The 14742-nt window shown below is 43.9% G+C and overlaps 1 protein-coding gene across 1 annotated transcript in view; it reads right to left on the bottom strand.

Moving 5' to 3' along the window:
- The window catches only part of Alk (ALK receptor tyrosine kinase), a 721983-nt gene that overhangs the window by 8173 nt on the left and 699068 nt on the right, over window positions 1–14742 (bottom strand). The window contains exon 26 of the mRNA XM_048431162.3: window positions 12423–12524. Coding sequence (XP_048287119.3) covers window positions 12423–12524 — 102 coding nt within the window. The remainder of the gene's footprint in view (window positions 1–12422; window positions 12525–14742) is intronic.

Raw genomic sequence — 14742 nt, 5'->3', positions numbered from 1 at the left:
AAAATATATCTTTAGATATGATCTCTCGGTGACTCAGGGTTCACCGAGAAGGCTGGTTAGTCAATGAACCTCAGGGTTCATCCGCTTCCATCCCCCAATCTTGTGCATTGTAAGCTACACTATCCTTCAACTTTTTTCCTTTTCATGGGTTCTGGTGATCGAACCAGGTCCTTTGGCTTGTAATCTACAAGCACTTCACGGACTGAGCTATCTCTCCAGTTCCAGAGAACTTTCTAGATCCAGAAACCTGGAAAGAATGGGCCAGGCAGTGGTGGTGCATGCCTTTAATTTCAGCACTTGGGAGGCAGAGGTGAGCGGATCTCTGTGAGTTCGAGGCCAGCCTGGTCTACAAGAGCTAGTTCCAGGACAGCTTCCAAAGCTACAGAGAAACCCTGTCTTGGGGGGGGGGAAAGAATAGCCAAGCACCCATAGGAATCTCTGTTAAAGGATAACCTGTTAATATACTTCTCATCCCAGTCAAGTCCTGAGCCTAGATTTCTTTTGTATAGTCATAGCTATAGAACCTTGATGATTTTGCTCATTTCACTGTAGCACCATTTACATACTAAACATTTTATAAATAGAATCTGAAATGCCTGGGATATATTCCATTGAGATGTAACATGGTTGGCCTTATCACACTGCTTTCAGTTTTCAAAGTATTTTAAACATCGCATGAACACCTTTTGCACTTTGATTTTATTTAATTTTGTGAGGGAGTCTAATTTTGTATTTTAGCCTGACTTTAAATTTGCTACATAATCCAGCTGACTTCAAACTCAAAATCTTGAGTACTGGGCCCACAGGATGGGTTACTACACCTTGCTTTTGTCCATATTTAAAGATTTCCTTAGGATAAACCATTCGAAACTAATAGAAGAGTAAAAATCAATACTTCTAGGATAATAGCTAGATTTAAAGACACTAACCTTGAAACCTTCTTGGTACATATTGTTGATTTTGGGCACTCGATTCTGTCTATCTAGTAGTGTTACTCTCATCAACTCTCGATATATACATTAATAATAATGTTGACCCATCTAAAGTGTATGGGCATCTTATCTGCATGCATATCTGTACACTACATGCCTCCAGTGCCCATAAAGGTCAGAAGAGGGTGTCAGACCCCCCGGAACTGGAGTCACATGTTGCAGACTATTCCTTTACACCGTGTAAAGATATGTCACTGTGACTGGCTTAATAAAAAGCTGAACAGCCAATAACTAGGCAGAATTTCAAGACACAGAGGAATCTAGGGGAAAAAAGGACAAAGAAGTCAGTTAGATGCAGGACAAATTGGACACATAAAATGGGATAGAGGTAAAAGTCACATGGCAGACCGTAGATTAATAAAAATAAGGGATATTTTTAACTTATAAGAGCTAGTTGGCTTACAATAAAAGAACTTCTGGAGGCATCACAATCCCTGACTTCAAACTCTACTATAGAGCTACAGTACTGAAAACAGCCTGGTATTGGCATAAGAACAGACAGGAGGACCAATGGAACTGAATAGAAGACCTGGATATCAACCCACACATCTTCCAACATCTGATTTTTGACAAAGAAATAAAAAAATCAAATGGAAAAAAGAAAGCATATTTAACAAGTGGTGCTGGCATAACTGGATATCAACATGTAGAAGAATGATAATAGACCCATATCTATCGCCATGCACAAAACTCAAGTCCAAATGGATCAAAGACCTCAACATAAAGCCAGCCACACTGAACCTTATAGAAGATTAAGTGGGAAGTACCCTTGCTGCTTGTTGGGTTAGCTAGCTGGGGCAGTGATGGGGAGCTTGCCTGGAGGGGAGGATGAGGGACAGCTGGTGGGTTGACCAACCAAGAACCAGGTCCAGAACCACGACAAGATTTTTTTTCTTTTAGATTTTCTTTTTTTGGGAGGGGGGATCAGAGAGATAAATGGGATGGGGTGCTGTGTAGCAAGAGAGGCCGGCTTGTTTGTTGGGGTATCTGTCCTGTCCGGTACCCCACAGCTGGCAAGTTGTAAATAAAATCACACACAGGACTCCATAAGATTATAAACTGATTGGACCTTAGCTCTGGCTTCTGGCTAACTCTTATAGCTTATATTAACCCATTATTCTGATCTATGTTAGCCATATGGCTTGGTACCTTTTTCAGCTGTCAGCTCACATGTTGCTGCTTTGGTGGTCTGGGCAGGAATGGTGGAGGAAGCTTCCTGCTTCCCAGAATACTCCCGTTCTCTTTGCTCCACCTCTACTTCCTATCTGATTTTCCCGCCTATACTTCCTGCCTGGCCAATCAACATTTATTTAAATTATGATTGACAGAATACAGACAATTCTCCCACACCAGTGCTGGGGTGCATGGTGTGAAATCCACAAAGAATCAGTAACAAATTAACAAGTAGCATGTTAGTCCTTTATCAAAAATAAAAAATGCTTTGTTTTGGTGGAGTTGGAGGTAGGGCCAGGGACTGAATCCAGGGTCTTGTATATGCTAGGCAAGCGTTCTACCACTGAGTTGAGTCTCCATACTTCCTTTTTTAAAATTTAATTCTGGGTAGTGTCATTTTGGCCCTGAACTCACTCTGTGACCAGGTAGGCTTTGATATTGCAATCCTCCTTTCTTAGCTCCTTAAAGAATTATAATAACAAGAATAAACCACCAGGCTTAGCCAAAACATGTTTATTACTTGCTTTATGATCTAACTGTATAGTGTATCAAAGGCTTGAGTTTTCAGGTAGTTAAATATAATTTATTGAATTTTTTGTAATTTCTTTTATTTGTTTTATAGTTATGCAATCTTCTCTTTACCAAGGATTAAATAAATGTTAACTGTTTTCTCGGTATGTTTGTTTTCTCTTATCTAAATCTAGTTAGAATTTTTGTACAGTGGGAGGGAAGGTTCAAAATTGGTTTGTTTCTTTGAACGATTCTTCCAACACTTTATAAAATGATTCCCCCTTCCCTATTAGCTTTTGATTAAAGATAGGGCTGTTTCTAGTAGGCACGCCTACCTATCTCTTTCATCTATTGCTTTCTGCATTGACAATATCCTGTTTTGCTTTTTTTTAAATTTGTGTTTTGACATCAAATAAGACATTTTCCTCTTTTTAAAAAGGTATTTGATTTCCTTGTTACTTTGGAGATGCAGTTTATTAGACTCCAGAAATAATATTTTCTACTTTGATAACATTTTTATGTCCAACTCTTAGTTTAATGATCAGATTTTGGAGATAGAAAATCTGTGTTTGCTCTGGTATCTCCATGCGGTTTTCTGCTCTTTGTAAACACTGCCCTAAAGTGGTGGAGAAAACACACTTCTGTGGAGCAGGAATGGTTTCTTTTACTGTTACTGTGCTGGTGAAATTCACTGCCTGCAAATTGCTGGGAACATGAATTATCCCCTTTCCTGTGGTCCTTCTGACCTCTTAGGGGAAAAGGAGACCCTCCTCCAATACAACAAACAACGACATAACAAACAAAATCCAAAAGCCAACAAGGAAGCTGTCTGAAGAGCCCCAGCTATAATTCTCTGCTTGTCTATAGATAGGTACACATAGACAGGTACTAGCTGGTCATTGCAGTCATCTTTTTGTTATTTTAAAGACAAAGGCTGGATGTAGCTCAGGCTGACCTGAAACTGTTTAACCCAGGTTGGCTTCAAACTCCCAATCTTCCTACCTACGGCTCCTGAGTGCCGGGGTTACAGGTGTGGGCCACCACATCGTTTGAGAGAACCCAGGTGTTATTTTGCCTTCCTGATGTCAGTGCTTCCTTTCCTTCTTGAGTAAACAGATAAACACATATGCCTTCTGTCCGTTCTTCCTCCACCCCCTCCACTGAAGTTCAGGGTGCATTTCCCTCGTTATTTTTCATATTCGTTAACACGGGAAGACATCTGCAACTAAGACTCCGTATTACAAAGTCAACTTTCGTTTGTTTGTTTGTTTTTCCATTGTAAAATTATTTTTAAATATTCCCACGTTCCTTTTTGTGGCTTGATTTTCTTCCCCCTCACTGGATCTTGTAGTATGGCTGAACATTTTCCTGTGTTGATGCTGTAGGCTTAGTATGTTCTTTTTTATATTGCTCAGCAATTTCTGTCCCCTTAGCTTTCCATGCCCCGATTGAGGGGGAAGTTAGGCTGTGGTTGCCTTTTCTGTTTTGTAAGCCGGTGGGGATCTTTGCCCGAGCGTGCCTGTGTCAGCGCTTCTCTGAGGCTTCTCTGACGTGACACACTCAAGGGCAGAACTGACTGGGGCGGAGGGCACTCACGTCTTCGGAACAATTACTACCTTGCTGACGCTATTCTGCCTCTGGGTAGGTTAGGTGGCTGTCACTCTCTTTGGTGCCCAGATGGGTAGGCTCCACCCCTGCAGTTCCTGCTGCATGAGGCTTGAGGTGGGTAGGAGTGGAGCTGATTTCAGAGCTGCTAAGGATGGGTTCCAGGTTACCCACTGTCTCTGGCCTGTGGACCCACTTTGAGACTCAGTGGTTTAGTTAGGACAAGGCAAATCTCATGGGCAGAGAAATAACCAAACTGTAGCCCAACCCCTGACATCCATCCCAGTCACGCCTGGGAGTTGTATTGGTCTGGACTCCAAATCCCAGCTTGCCAGGTCCTGACCCAGGGTCAGGATCACTCCCACAGGGTATTTAAGTGGGCTCCCAGAGGACAAACACTGGTTCCAGGTTTGCAGGGGCTCCCCGCTGTTCTGTCTCCCTGCCATGCCCGCCCAGTGCCATATGCAATAAAACGATGGGAATTTTGATTTGGTTTGATCTGACCTAATTGGATTTCTTTGCACCGGTGGAGCTGCCCTTCTTAAGATTTTTTTCTTAACACAAGCCACTTGCTCAAAATAGCCAACATGGGTCAGGAAGGGAGTCTTCCATCTTGGGACATTATCTCAATATGGGGCTTTCAGAACTCGAGGACGTTTCCATTGTCTTTTATTTTCCGTGCTAGAAACCATTTCTTCGCCACAGATTCCCTGACTTTTTAACCTCTGGCTAGTTTCTCTATTTATTTTTCTGCTTGAATAATGCAGAGTCATTATCAGCTCTGGCCTGGAACTTCATGGTGACACGCTTGTGTGGTTCCCGAGCTGTGTGGCTTGACACTTAGTGGATACCTTTACACGGGTGTAGGTCCTATTCTGGACAATGCTCCTTTATTGCTCTGGCATTTTTATCTTTTGTATTTTCTGTGTCCTTCTTCCAGAAACTCTTATTTTGCTAGTTTATCAGATCAATCGACTTAATCCTCTCATTGTTCTTCCCTTTCTCTCCAACACCTCCCATCTCTTTAGAATTGCTTCACTTCCCTGAAGTTTAACTTAATTCTGTATTCCAATCCAGCCACGACTTTTACATCTCAGTTATCAGATGAAAAAAATAAACATTTTTTTAAATAGAATGTTTCACATTGTGAAAGGATTGTATTATCAATATTGTGTTTTTATGCACTCTGTACCCAATTTTCACTATTTTTAACAACACATTAACATGGTACATTAATTACAATTAATGGATTAGCATTAAGGCATTATTAACTAAAACCCATAGCTTATTCAGATTTTCTCAGTTATCATTGAATTTCCCTATTCTCTTCCTAGATCCCATTAGGACATCATATTGCATTGAGCTGTCATGTTCCCTTAGGCTTCTTTGGATTCCTTATTCTTTCTCACGGGGCTGGTTTGAGCAGTCCTGGACAGGGGTTCAGTGGGATACCTCTCAGCTGGGGTAAGGAGTGTGGGGAGGACTACATTTGCACCCCTTCGTCTTAGGAATATGTGTTACCACGGTGACATGGTGCTGATGTTGGCCTTGAGCATCTGACTGAAGCTGTGTTTGTTACACTTTCTCAACTGTGCGGCTCTCTCTGACCACTCCCATGTCCCTCGAAGGAAGCTGTTATGTACAGCTGTGTGGTCTTCAGAGGCTTCCTTGAGGGTGTCTTGAGGGTGTGTGGATCACGTTTTTATTCCTGAGAATGTTTCCCTCCAAAGGACCGTTTTATTTTCCATTTTCATGTGTCTGAATGGTGTGCACGTGTTGACACGCATATGGTGTGCATACAGGGGGTGCAGGTCCGTGTGGAGGCCTGAGGTTGATGTTGGAACTCATCCTCCATCCCTCATCTACTACGGTAGTCAGTAAGACTCAGCGCTCTCCAATATGACTGGTTGCTGTGGAATAAGCTTTTTGTACGCTGTGAATATGTGTCACTCTGATTGCTTTAATAATCTGAAATATTCTGAAATAATCTGAAAGCTTTTAATAAAGCTGAAGGGCCAATAGCTAGGCAGGGTTTCCAGGCACAGAGGATGCTGGGAAGAAGAAGGGTGGAGTCACAAGCCAGAAAGAGAGGAAGCAGGAAAGAAGGATGGACAGTCCATAGATGAGGTAAATGAGCCTCGGGGTAGCACGTAGATTCATAGCAATGGGTTAAAATAAGAGCTAGCTAAAAATAAGTCTAAGCTATTGGCCAAGCTTTCATAATAATACATACGAAATCTTCCTGTGGTTATTTGGGAGCTGGCTGGCGGGACAGAGAAAGACTGGCTGCAGCTGGGTTTTGTCACACTGTGAGTGTGGTGTGGTGTGGCTCCTGCAACTGGGTTTTGTCACACTGTGAGTGTGGTGTGGCTCCCTCTGAGGCTCTCGGGCAGTGGTTCTCTCTCTACTTGTGACCTCTTTGGGGGTTGCATATCAGTTATTTACATTACAATTCATAACAGTAGTAAAATTACAGCTATGAAGTAATTTTTAAGTTGTGGGGTCAGCACAGCGCGAGGAACTGTATTAAAGGGTCACAGCCTTAGGAAACTTGAGAGCCACTGCCCTAGGGCAAAGCCTGTTTCTCTGCTTGCTTCTTTCAGCTCCTGATGGCAGCTGGAGTCTTTCCACTCTGGGTCACACGGTTCACTCCTCTGTATATAAAGAATTTCCCCACTCCCCAACTCTAATAGGAACACTGGTCATGTCATTTGCTTCCTCCCAGGAAATTATCCAGAAAACAAAACAAAACAAAAACAAAAACAAACAAACAACAAACCAAAAAAACTACTCTGCCTCAAGATCCTTCAGTTTAAGAATACCTCTTCAGGAAATTTGAGGTGGGGCCTGAAGATGTGCATATTTGAATTGCTAATGAGTGCCTGGGAATCTGTTCTTACTGACCACTGAATTAGGTCCAGGCAAATCTCACCGGCCTAGAAATAGTCAAGGCTCTCTTGCTCGTAGTACAATATCTAACCTAGGTTAGAGGGGGGTTCTGCCACTGTGGCCGTTTGAATGAAAATGGATCTCCCATAGGCTCATAGGGTGTGGCGCTATTAGGAGGTATGGCCTTGTTAGAGTAAGGATTGCTTTGTTGGGAGGAATTGTATCACTATGGGGTGGGCTTTGAGGTCTCAGAAGCTCAAGCCAGGACTAGTGGCTCACTCCCTGCTGCCTGTGGATCCAAATGTAGGACGCGCAGCTACCTCTGCAGCGCCATATCTGCCTGCCCTCTGCTGCACTTCCCGCCATGATGATAACGAACTATCCCGCTGAGCTATAAGGCAGCCCCAGTTAAATGTTTTCCTTTACAAGAGTTGCCATGGTCACGGTGTCTCTTCACAGCAACAGAACCCTAAGACAGTCATCTTAAGACATTGTCATTGAATCAGCTACCAATTGTGGACTTCTGGGATTAGAACCTCAGGATCCGGAGACCATATTTTAGTCTAACTCTTCATGGGCAACCTCACTTGGGAGCTATGCCTCGGTGCTCACTTTGCCCAGGAGTTCTCTCATTGTTGGCCTGACTGCCAGTGTTGTTGGTGCAGGGAGGACACACCTAGACTAGGTAGCCTTTGAAAGCTGTTTTTGGTAGGACTGAGAGGCTCAGTCTTGCTGATGTCACTGCTGCTACCAAGACCAGAGGGATTTTGGTTGACTTTCTTTGGTGGGATTCACTAAGCGTGATGGCGGAGGAAGGACAGTCCCCAAGATTCAAGGGGTGGAGGGCTCAGCCAGACAATTCTGTTAGTTCTTACTTGACTAGACCTTTAACCAATTTTCCTATTTGCTGTACCCCTACTTTCAATTCCTGGGCCTTTTGGGAACCTCAGAAGACTGAGCAACCTGGTTCTGGATCCGAACTGTGGATTTGGATGTCAACACTTTTCTCTTCTTTGAAGTGAGGAACAACTTGTCCATGAACTTGCCCAGGTCTAACTTGTTTTAAGTGGTTTTTCCCTTCCTTTCTGTTTTTCTTCTTATTGTGGGGTTTAATGTAATTCGACAGACTTTCTTTACGTGTATACATGTATGTGTGTGCATGCGCGTGTGTGTGCATGCGTGTATATGTGTGTGTGCATGTCTCTCTCTCTCTCTCTCTCTCTCTCTCTCTCTCTCTCTCTCTGTGTGTGTGTGTGTGTGTGTGTGCTCAAGCTTTGCCAAGGGGCTGGAGTTTAATTTGCCACTTAAAATGACAAGGAAGTCTTGACATGTGGCCTCCCAACTGGAGAAGTCAGGACTACTTGGGAGCTTGATAGAAATTCAAGTTCACCTGTGTCCCCTCCTGAAAGATCAGTTCTCAGAGTGGGGTCTTGCGATGTGCATTTTAGGGAACTGTTCTGATCATTTCAATAAATGCCCACGCTTAAGCCCCTCCACAGCGACTTTCTCCTCCTGGTCTGTTAGGATTCTGCTGGCCTGCCCTGTCACCTGGCAGGATAAACCCAGGCAGTACCCTCTCGCTTTAAAAAGCAAGCTTTGCCCACTTTCCAACTCCCTGTCTATCTGCTGGAATTTCACACACCATCGGCACTAACAGTAGGTCCCTCCCCCACCTCTGGCTATGCTTCCAGGAGTGTGGATTTGTCCCAGCTGCGGTTCCCAGGGTGAAAAGCCCCAGTACTGGGCAATCACACACCCTTCGCCCCCCTCCACGCCTCAATGTTGATGTATGGGGATGGCTTGTGCCCACCCAGTCTCATGACCCCTGAACCCTGTAGGTGATGACCCAAAGCCAGCTTGAGCCATGGTTCATGCTGAATTTATGGGATGCTGGAGTTCAGTCTCTTGGGCTTTCTCTTTCCATCTTACTCATGGAAATGGTACCACTCCCACCCTTATAACACTCTGCAGCGATCAGTAGCTGGAAATGCGATCTCTGCTCTTTGTCCCTTCTCTCTGCTTGTCTGTCTGCCTTTCCTTCCCAGCGTGTGACCCAGCCATGCTAAACTCTGTCCCCCAGACAGATTCCTGCCGCCTCCCACTGCGGCTAAGCCTCTCTTAGTGTGATCCTCTCTCCACCTGGAAACGTTCTATTTTGTTCTCTTGTTAAAAATGTCTCTCTTCTATCTGTCCTATGCCCACTCTTCATGGAGCCCTGGCTCTGCCACCACTGCCGCTGCGGGTTCCTCTTTCTTGCCCGCTTATGGACTGGCAACTTATGCTGGGGAAGTTTTCTATCTACTTCATGTATGAAATAATGTGTGAATGGCGTGTGACCACATGGATATGATTCTGTTTTAAATATATGCTTTATGCATCCCATATGTCTCTCTTGTTATTTGAGTCCATTTAAAATTCGCAGGGAATTCCTGCGGTTGCTCTAAAAAATGTGTGGTTTCTCCATGCCTTGTGCCTTGTGACTGCCACCATCTTGACTAAGGGCAAGGAGGACAGGTCAGAGGACCTCATCGCCATCTTTGCTATGGGTGACCATGTGACTACTGCCATCTAGTCTAGGGGCAAGGAGGCACCTCACCACCATCTTTGCTATGGGCGACCATGTGACCACTGCCTAATGCCTGTTAGCTCTTCTAGATTGCAGGGACCCCACCCACCTGAGGCAGATCTGTTAGCTAGGAATCTTCGACTTTGATTCTCCACTTCCTTTCTCTTTCCCTTTCTTAACTTTATGTGCAAATATAAGCTAGGTTTAACTCTGTATGTGTATATGTATATGCAATTTGAATTCAACATTTGTACATGTACTTACTGTTAAAAAATGTTTTAAGCAGTCCTAATGAACTCTGTTCATTGCATCTCCTTCTTGACTAAGAAAGCAATAAGTCTCAAGTATTTTAAATTGTTATGTACTTCTTAAATGATGATAAAAATATGGCTAGATCTATTACAACATACAGTATATATGATTCAACTCTGTTTTAAAATGTATTCTACATGGTGATAAAAATTTAAGGTTATAAAGATATATTTCAGATTAACAAAAGCTAAGTACTTATGTCTCTGCCAAGGGTTCAACACCAAGCTTCAGGAGAATTTAAATAAGTAACAGCATGTGTTTGATACCCACAAAATGGCTATCTTGACTTCTTTTCTGAGCTCATTAAAAGGTTTTATTTTGACAATAAAGGAGCTTCAATTCAAAATCATTGCTTTTAAGGCTAAACCTGACAGGAATGTAAAGTTCTAATCTTATGGACTATGCCAACCTGTTGTAGACTATTGAAGAATACAAGTTAAGAGTCATCTTATAAATGACTAAGCTTTTTAATTGTCGCCATGCTGGGTACTGATGCAATTAATTAGAGGGGTAAAGCCTTAACTAGCCACCTGTGTGCTTAAGACAAGTAACTAAAGACAAAGTTTGCCTAGTCATATATACTCGGATAGACAGCCCTCAAATGCCCAGAGAGCTGGAGAACATGGCATTTAAATGTTTAATTATTAAAAAGCTTTTTGTAACAGAGAGCCAGGTTGACTCCTGGTAGCCACCCCATTTCCTCCAAAGAAGATACATGGGCACAGAAGAACGTCTATCCGCAACCCACTTCATTAAGTGAAAGCGCTAGCCACTGGGCAAAACTGTCTTTCATCTAAATTGCTGAAGATCTCCAGACAGTGGACAAGACTGGAATCAACTGCCTTGTTTCCCAGGGCAAGGTAGGCTGGTCTTCCTACAGACTCCTAAACCACAGGATCTTCTGAAGCCTGGCAGGCCCTGTGCTAACAGCAGAAGGCAAATACTGCCCCAATGCCCCTGCCCTCAATGACCATGGAAGACCCTGGGGAGTGGCTGTCCAGGTAGCCAATCAAGTAAGTTTTCTGTCATTTTTTAATCAATAACTCAGGTAGAATTTTATCCTTCTCAAGAACTCTGATGCTGTTTGATAGCTGGAAGATTTACCAGTTTAAAAGGGACAACCTCACAAAACAGATTTCAGCATAACGTCTTACCATGTTTCAATAAAAGGTGTTTTATGATGCGAAGCTTAAGATGTGAGGGTCAAAGAAAGTTTTAGGCTCTAAAAAGTCTTGTAAGGTGTACAAATGCAAGTACTCAGATTTCTCTCTCATTACGCTGCCCTTCATAGTCTTAACATTAATCAAAATTCTGATAAATTATTAATCTCGCTCTGGCAGAGTACTGTTACTACGATTCTGCAAGATCAAGATTTTAAATTCTCTTTGGTCATTTTCTAACTTTAAACCTCAAAGATACTTTTCATTGTGCAAAAACATCTGTCACAGTTATTTCTGGCATAACTATACTGCCGTTTATATAATCTACGTGTCTAAAACTTACATTTTCACAAACTCAAAGAACTCTTGTAAATTCCAGGGAGCTAGCCCACTTGGAGGATTCACCTTAAACAGGTCATGTGTACCCCTCCCACAATTAACAGGCCCTGAGAGCCCAAATCTTCCCACCTTTCCCTGGTCCTGACACCCTCTCCCTCAATCACCAGGACTGAAAGAAATATATTTTTTTTTCTAAACTTAACCTCTGTTCTGCCAGCACCTTGCCAGGCCCAAGAGACACCGGATAGTTCCACAGAGCCTGGACAGCCCTGAAACAACCAGATGCCCCAGGACATGGCCAGCATCCCAGCTTTCTCAGATCCCCCAAGAATTCAACGGCCACAAATCAGCAGGAAGCAGTCTTGAGAAGCCGGTGCCCCATCCCTGACCCACTTGCTCTCTTCTTTAATTTTCCCCACATTTTTATGATGAAAGATACATGGGAATGTTAGGATTCTGCTGGCCTGGCAGGATGAACCCAGGCAGTATCGTGTCCCTTTAAGAGACAAGTTCTGCCCATTCCTAATCTCTCTCTTCCTACCAAGGCAAGCTCATCTCAGTCTTCTCTTCTCTCCTCTCCTCCTCCCTCTTTTTCTCTGTCTGTCTGTCTGTCTGTCTGTCTGTCTGTCTTTCTCTTCCCTCCCCCCAACTCCCAATACCCTCTAAATAAACTCTATACCCAAGCTCTCTTTGCATGGTATATTCTGCTTCCTGCCCACATTCCTCACCTGCCAGGGGACCCACCAAGGTCTCTCCTGTTCTGTATCTTTCACCCTCTCCCTGGCAACAAGAGCTCTCAGAGGAACGTGGTCCAGTTGGTCCAAGATCCTCACTAAGTCACAGTGACACTTGGAGGAGGGCAGAGGGAAGACTCACCACGTATCTGTTTTAGAAGTAAATATTCCTTCCATGAAGGCCTCTGGGGGCATCCACTTCACTGGCAGCATGGCGCACCCACCCTTTCTATAGTAGCTGGCCCTGTGGGGGAAGAAGAGGAGACCAAGCTTGGATTCGAAGGGGTCAATGAACAGAAGCTCGGCCTGGAAGCTTGAGAAAAACACTGCAACACTGCCTGTCTTTGGGGGGAAAAACAACATGGAAATTAAAGACTGGTCCTGGGTGTCTGGGGGAGGAGAGTAGGGGAGCACAGATCATTTAGTTAAGAATCTTGGTGTCACTTAATGGCCCCCTGGAGGCGCAGAGGAAAAGATCTATGCAGTGACTAAGATCCCTGCTAGTGGCTGTTTAGATTTCCCTGTTGGGTTTTATTATAACTCACAATGAATAACATTACTCCAGCCTTATAAGTACAGCATGTTTGTGATGACCTACAGTAATTTGACTTCCAGAATGGGAGGGCTGAGAACAGGGCTTGCGCCCTATTCATTTCTGATCCTCCGTGACATTGAGACAGGGGCATTTCATTCACTGTGGGCACTCCACAAATAATCCAGACAGCTGGCCAGAGGCTGCTTCCCGCAACACATCCAGACAGGGCACAGGGCTGTCTGGGCATGGAGCTGGATTAACACATAGATGAATTAATTTATTAGTTTCATCAGTAATGCCATTGATGCAACTAGCTAATAAGAACTAATAAATTAACTCATTTACCCGTTAAGCCAATTCCACACCTAGCCTGATGTTCTGTGCCTGTGTGTGTTATGGGAGGCGGCTTCCCACCAGCTGTCTACACTAATTAATGACTTCAATAAACATGTTCTGAGTATCAGGATGTATCAAGTGCTCTGCCTTGTACTGAGGACATAAATAAATCATAATTTCTCTTCCTCCCAAGGATACAGTTCAGTGGAAGATACACACACACACCCCTGAAATCGCGGTACTGACACCACGTCTGATAATGGTGTGGGTATGGAGTTCAGTGGTACGGATGAAAGAATGATTTTCTGTATATAAAATACGGGCACATACAGGGGTGGCATTACAGAGAGCTGACCAAAGAGTTCTCTCCAAAGACCGTTCCTGGTTCAGAACTTCATGGTCCGCAAGGATGACTGAAGTCTGGAGATAGGAATTACTTTGGTTTGGATCTTAAGGGTCCATAGAAGTCACATGCTCGAGCCTTGGTCACCAGCCTGGTGCACTTCTGGGATGCAGTGGAACCTTTAAAAAGTGGGGCTTACTAGAAGACAGTTAGGTCATTGGGAGCAGGCTCTTGAAGATGTGTGGACCACAGTCCACTCACCCCCTTTTCTATCTTTGTTTTCTGTCTCCCATGAGGTGACATGATGTCATGTACTCCTGTCCCCATGCACTGTAATACCATAATCCAGAAGCCATGGAGTCAAACATATGGCCACGGACTGAGGGCACTGTAACTGTGGTCCAAAGTCAGTATTTTCATCCCTATAAATTCATTTAGCTCACACATTTGTAACAGGAAGCTATCAGAGAGGAAGCCCCAATAAAGGATGACCAGCTGGACAACACGCTATACTGCTCTATTTGAAACTCGAAGCAGTCCCAGTGTTCTGAGAAAGTACAGGGAGGTGTGCAGAGACTCAGAGGCTGTGATCATTAATGCTGATTCTCAGCTTCCTAGACTCCAGGGTCACCCGGATGATGAGTAAGCCTGTGGGGGATTATCTTGAGTAGGTTAAGTGAGGTGGGAAGACCAACCCTAGAGGAGGATGGCATCATATCTGAACTTGGGTTCTGCACTGAAAACAAAAAGAAGAAAGCAAGTTGAGCATGCATTCATCTCTCTCTGCTTCCTGATTGTGGGCGTGGTGTGGCCAGCTGCTCCAAGCCCCTTCTGCCTTGGTTTCCCTACCATGATGGACTGCACCCTTGAGCTGAGAACTGAATAAACCCTTTCATCCCTGAGTTGCTTCTGTCAGGGTATTTGATCACAGAGATGAGAAAATAGCTAAGATGGGAAAGCCATGTGAAGACGGCAGCAGTGGATGACTCCAAAGAATCTGTCACTGATTCTGCCCTCCATACTCTGTGGCCTTAAGGTCTCAGCACAGAACTGATGTTCCTGGCCCCTGGAGATGCCTATTGATTCTCACCCAAGTCCTCTGGAGTTTCCAGATGTTTGTCCTCATTCCTCAGATAATGAAAGTGCTATGTAACCATGTTCCTAGGTTCTGAGCATTAGGGAAGGGACCAATGAGTGACCATGTAAAGCAACAGTTTGCTCATCTTGTCTAGCAAGGCAGAGTTGTCA

This window comes from Myodes glareolus, chromosome 6 (assembly GCF_982192425.1).
Source record: "Myodes glareolus chromosome 6, mMyoGla1.1, whole genome shotgun sequence".
NCBI classification, from domain to species: domain Eukaryota; kingdom Metazoa; phylum Chordata; class Mammalia; order Rodentia; family Cricetidae; genus Myodes; species Myodes glareolus.
Note: the sequence above shows the minus strand (reverse complement) of the source record. Positions and strands in the feature narration are given on the sequence as shown.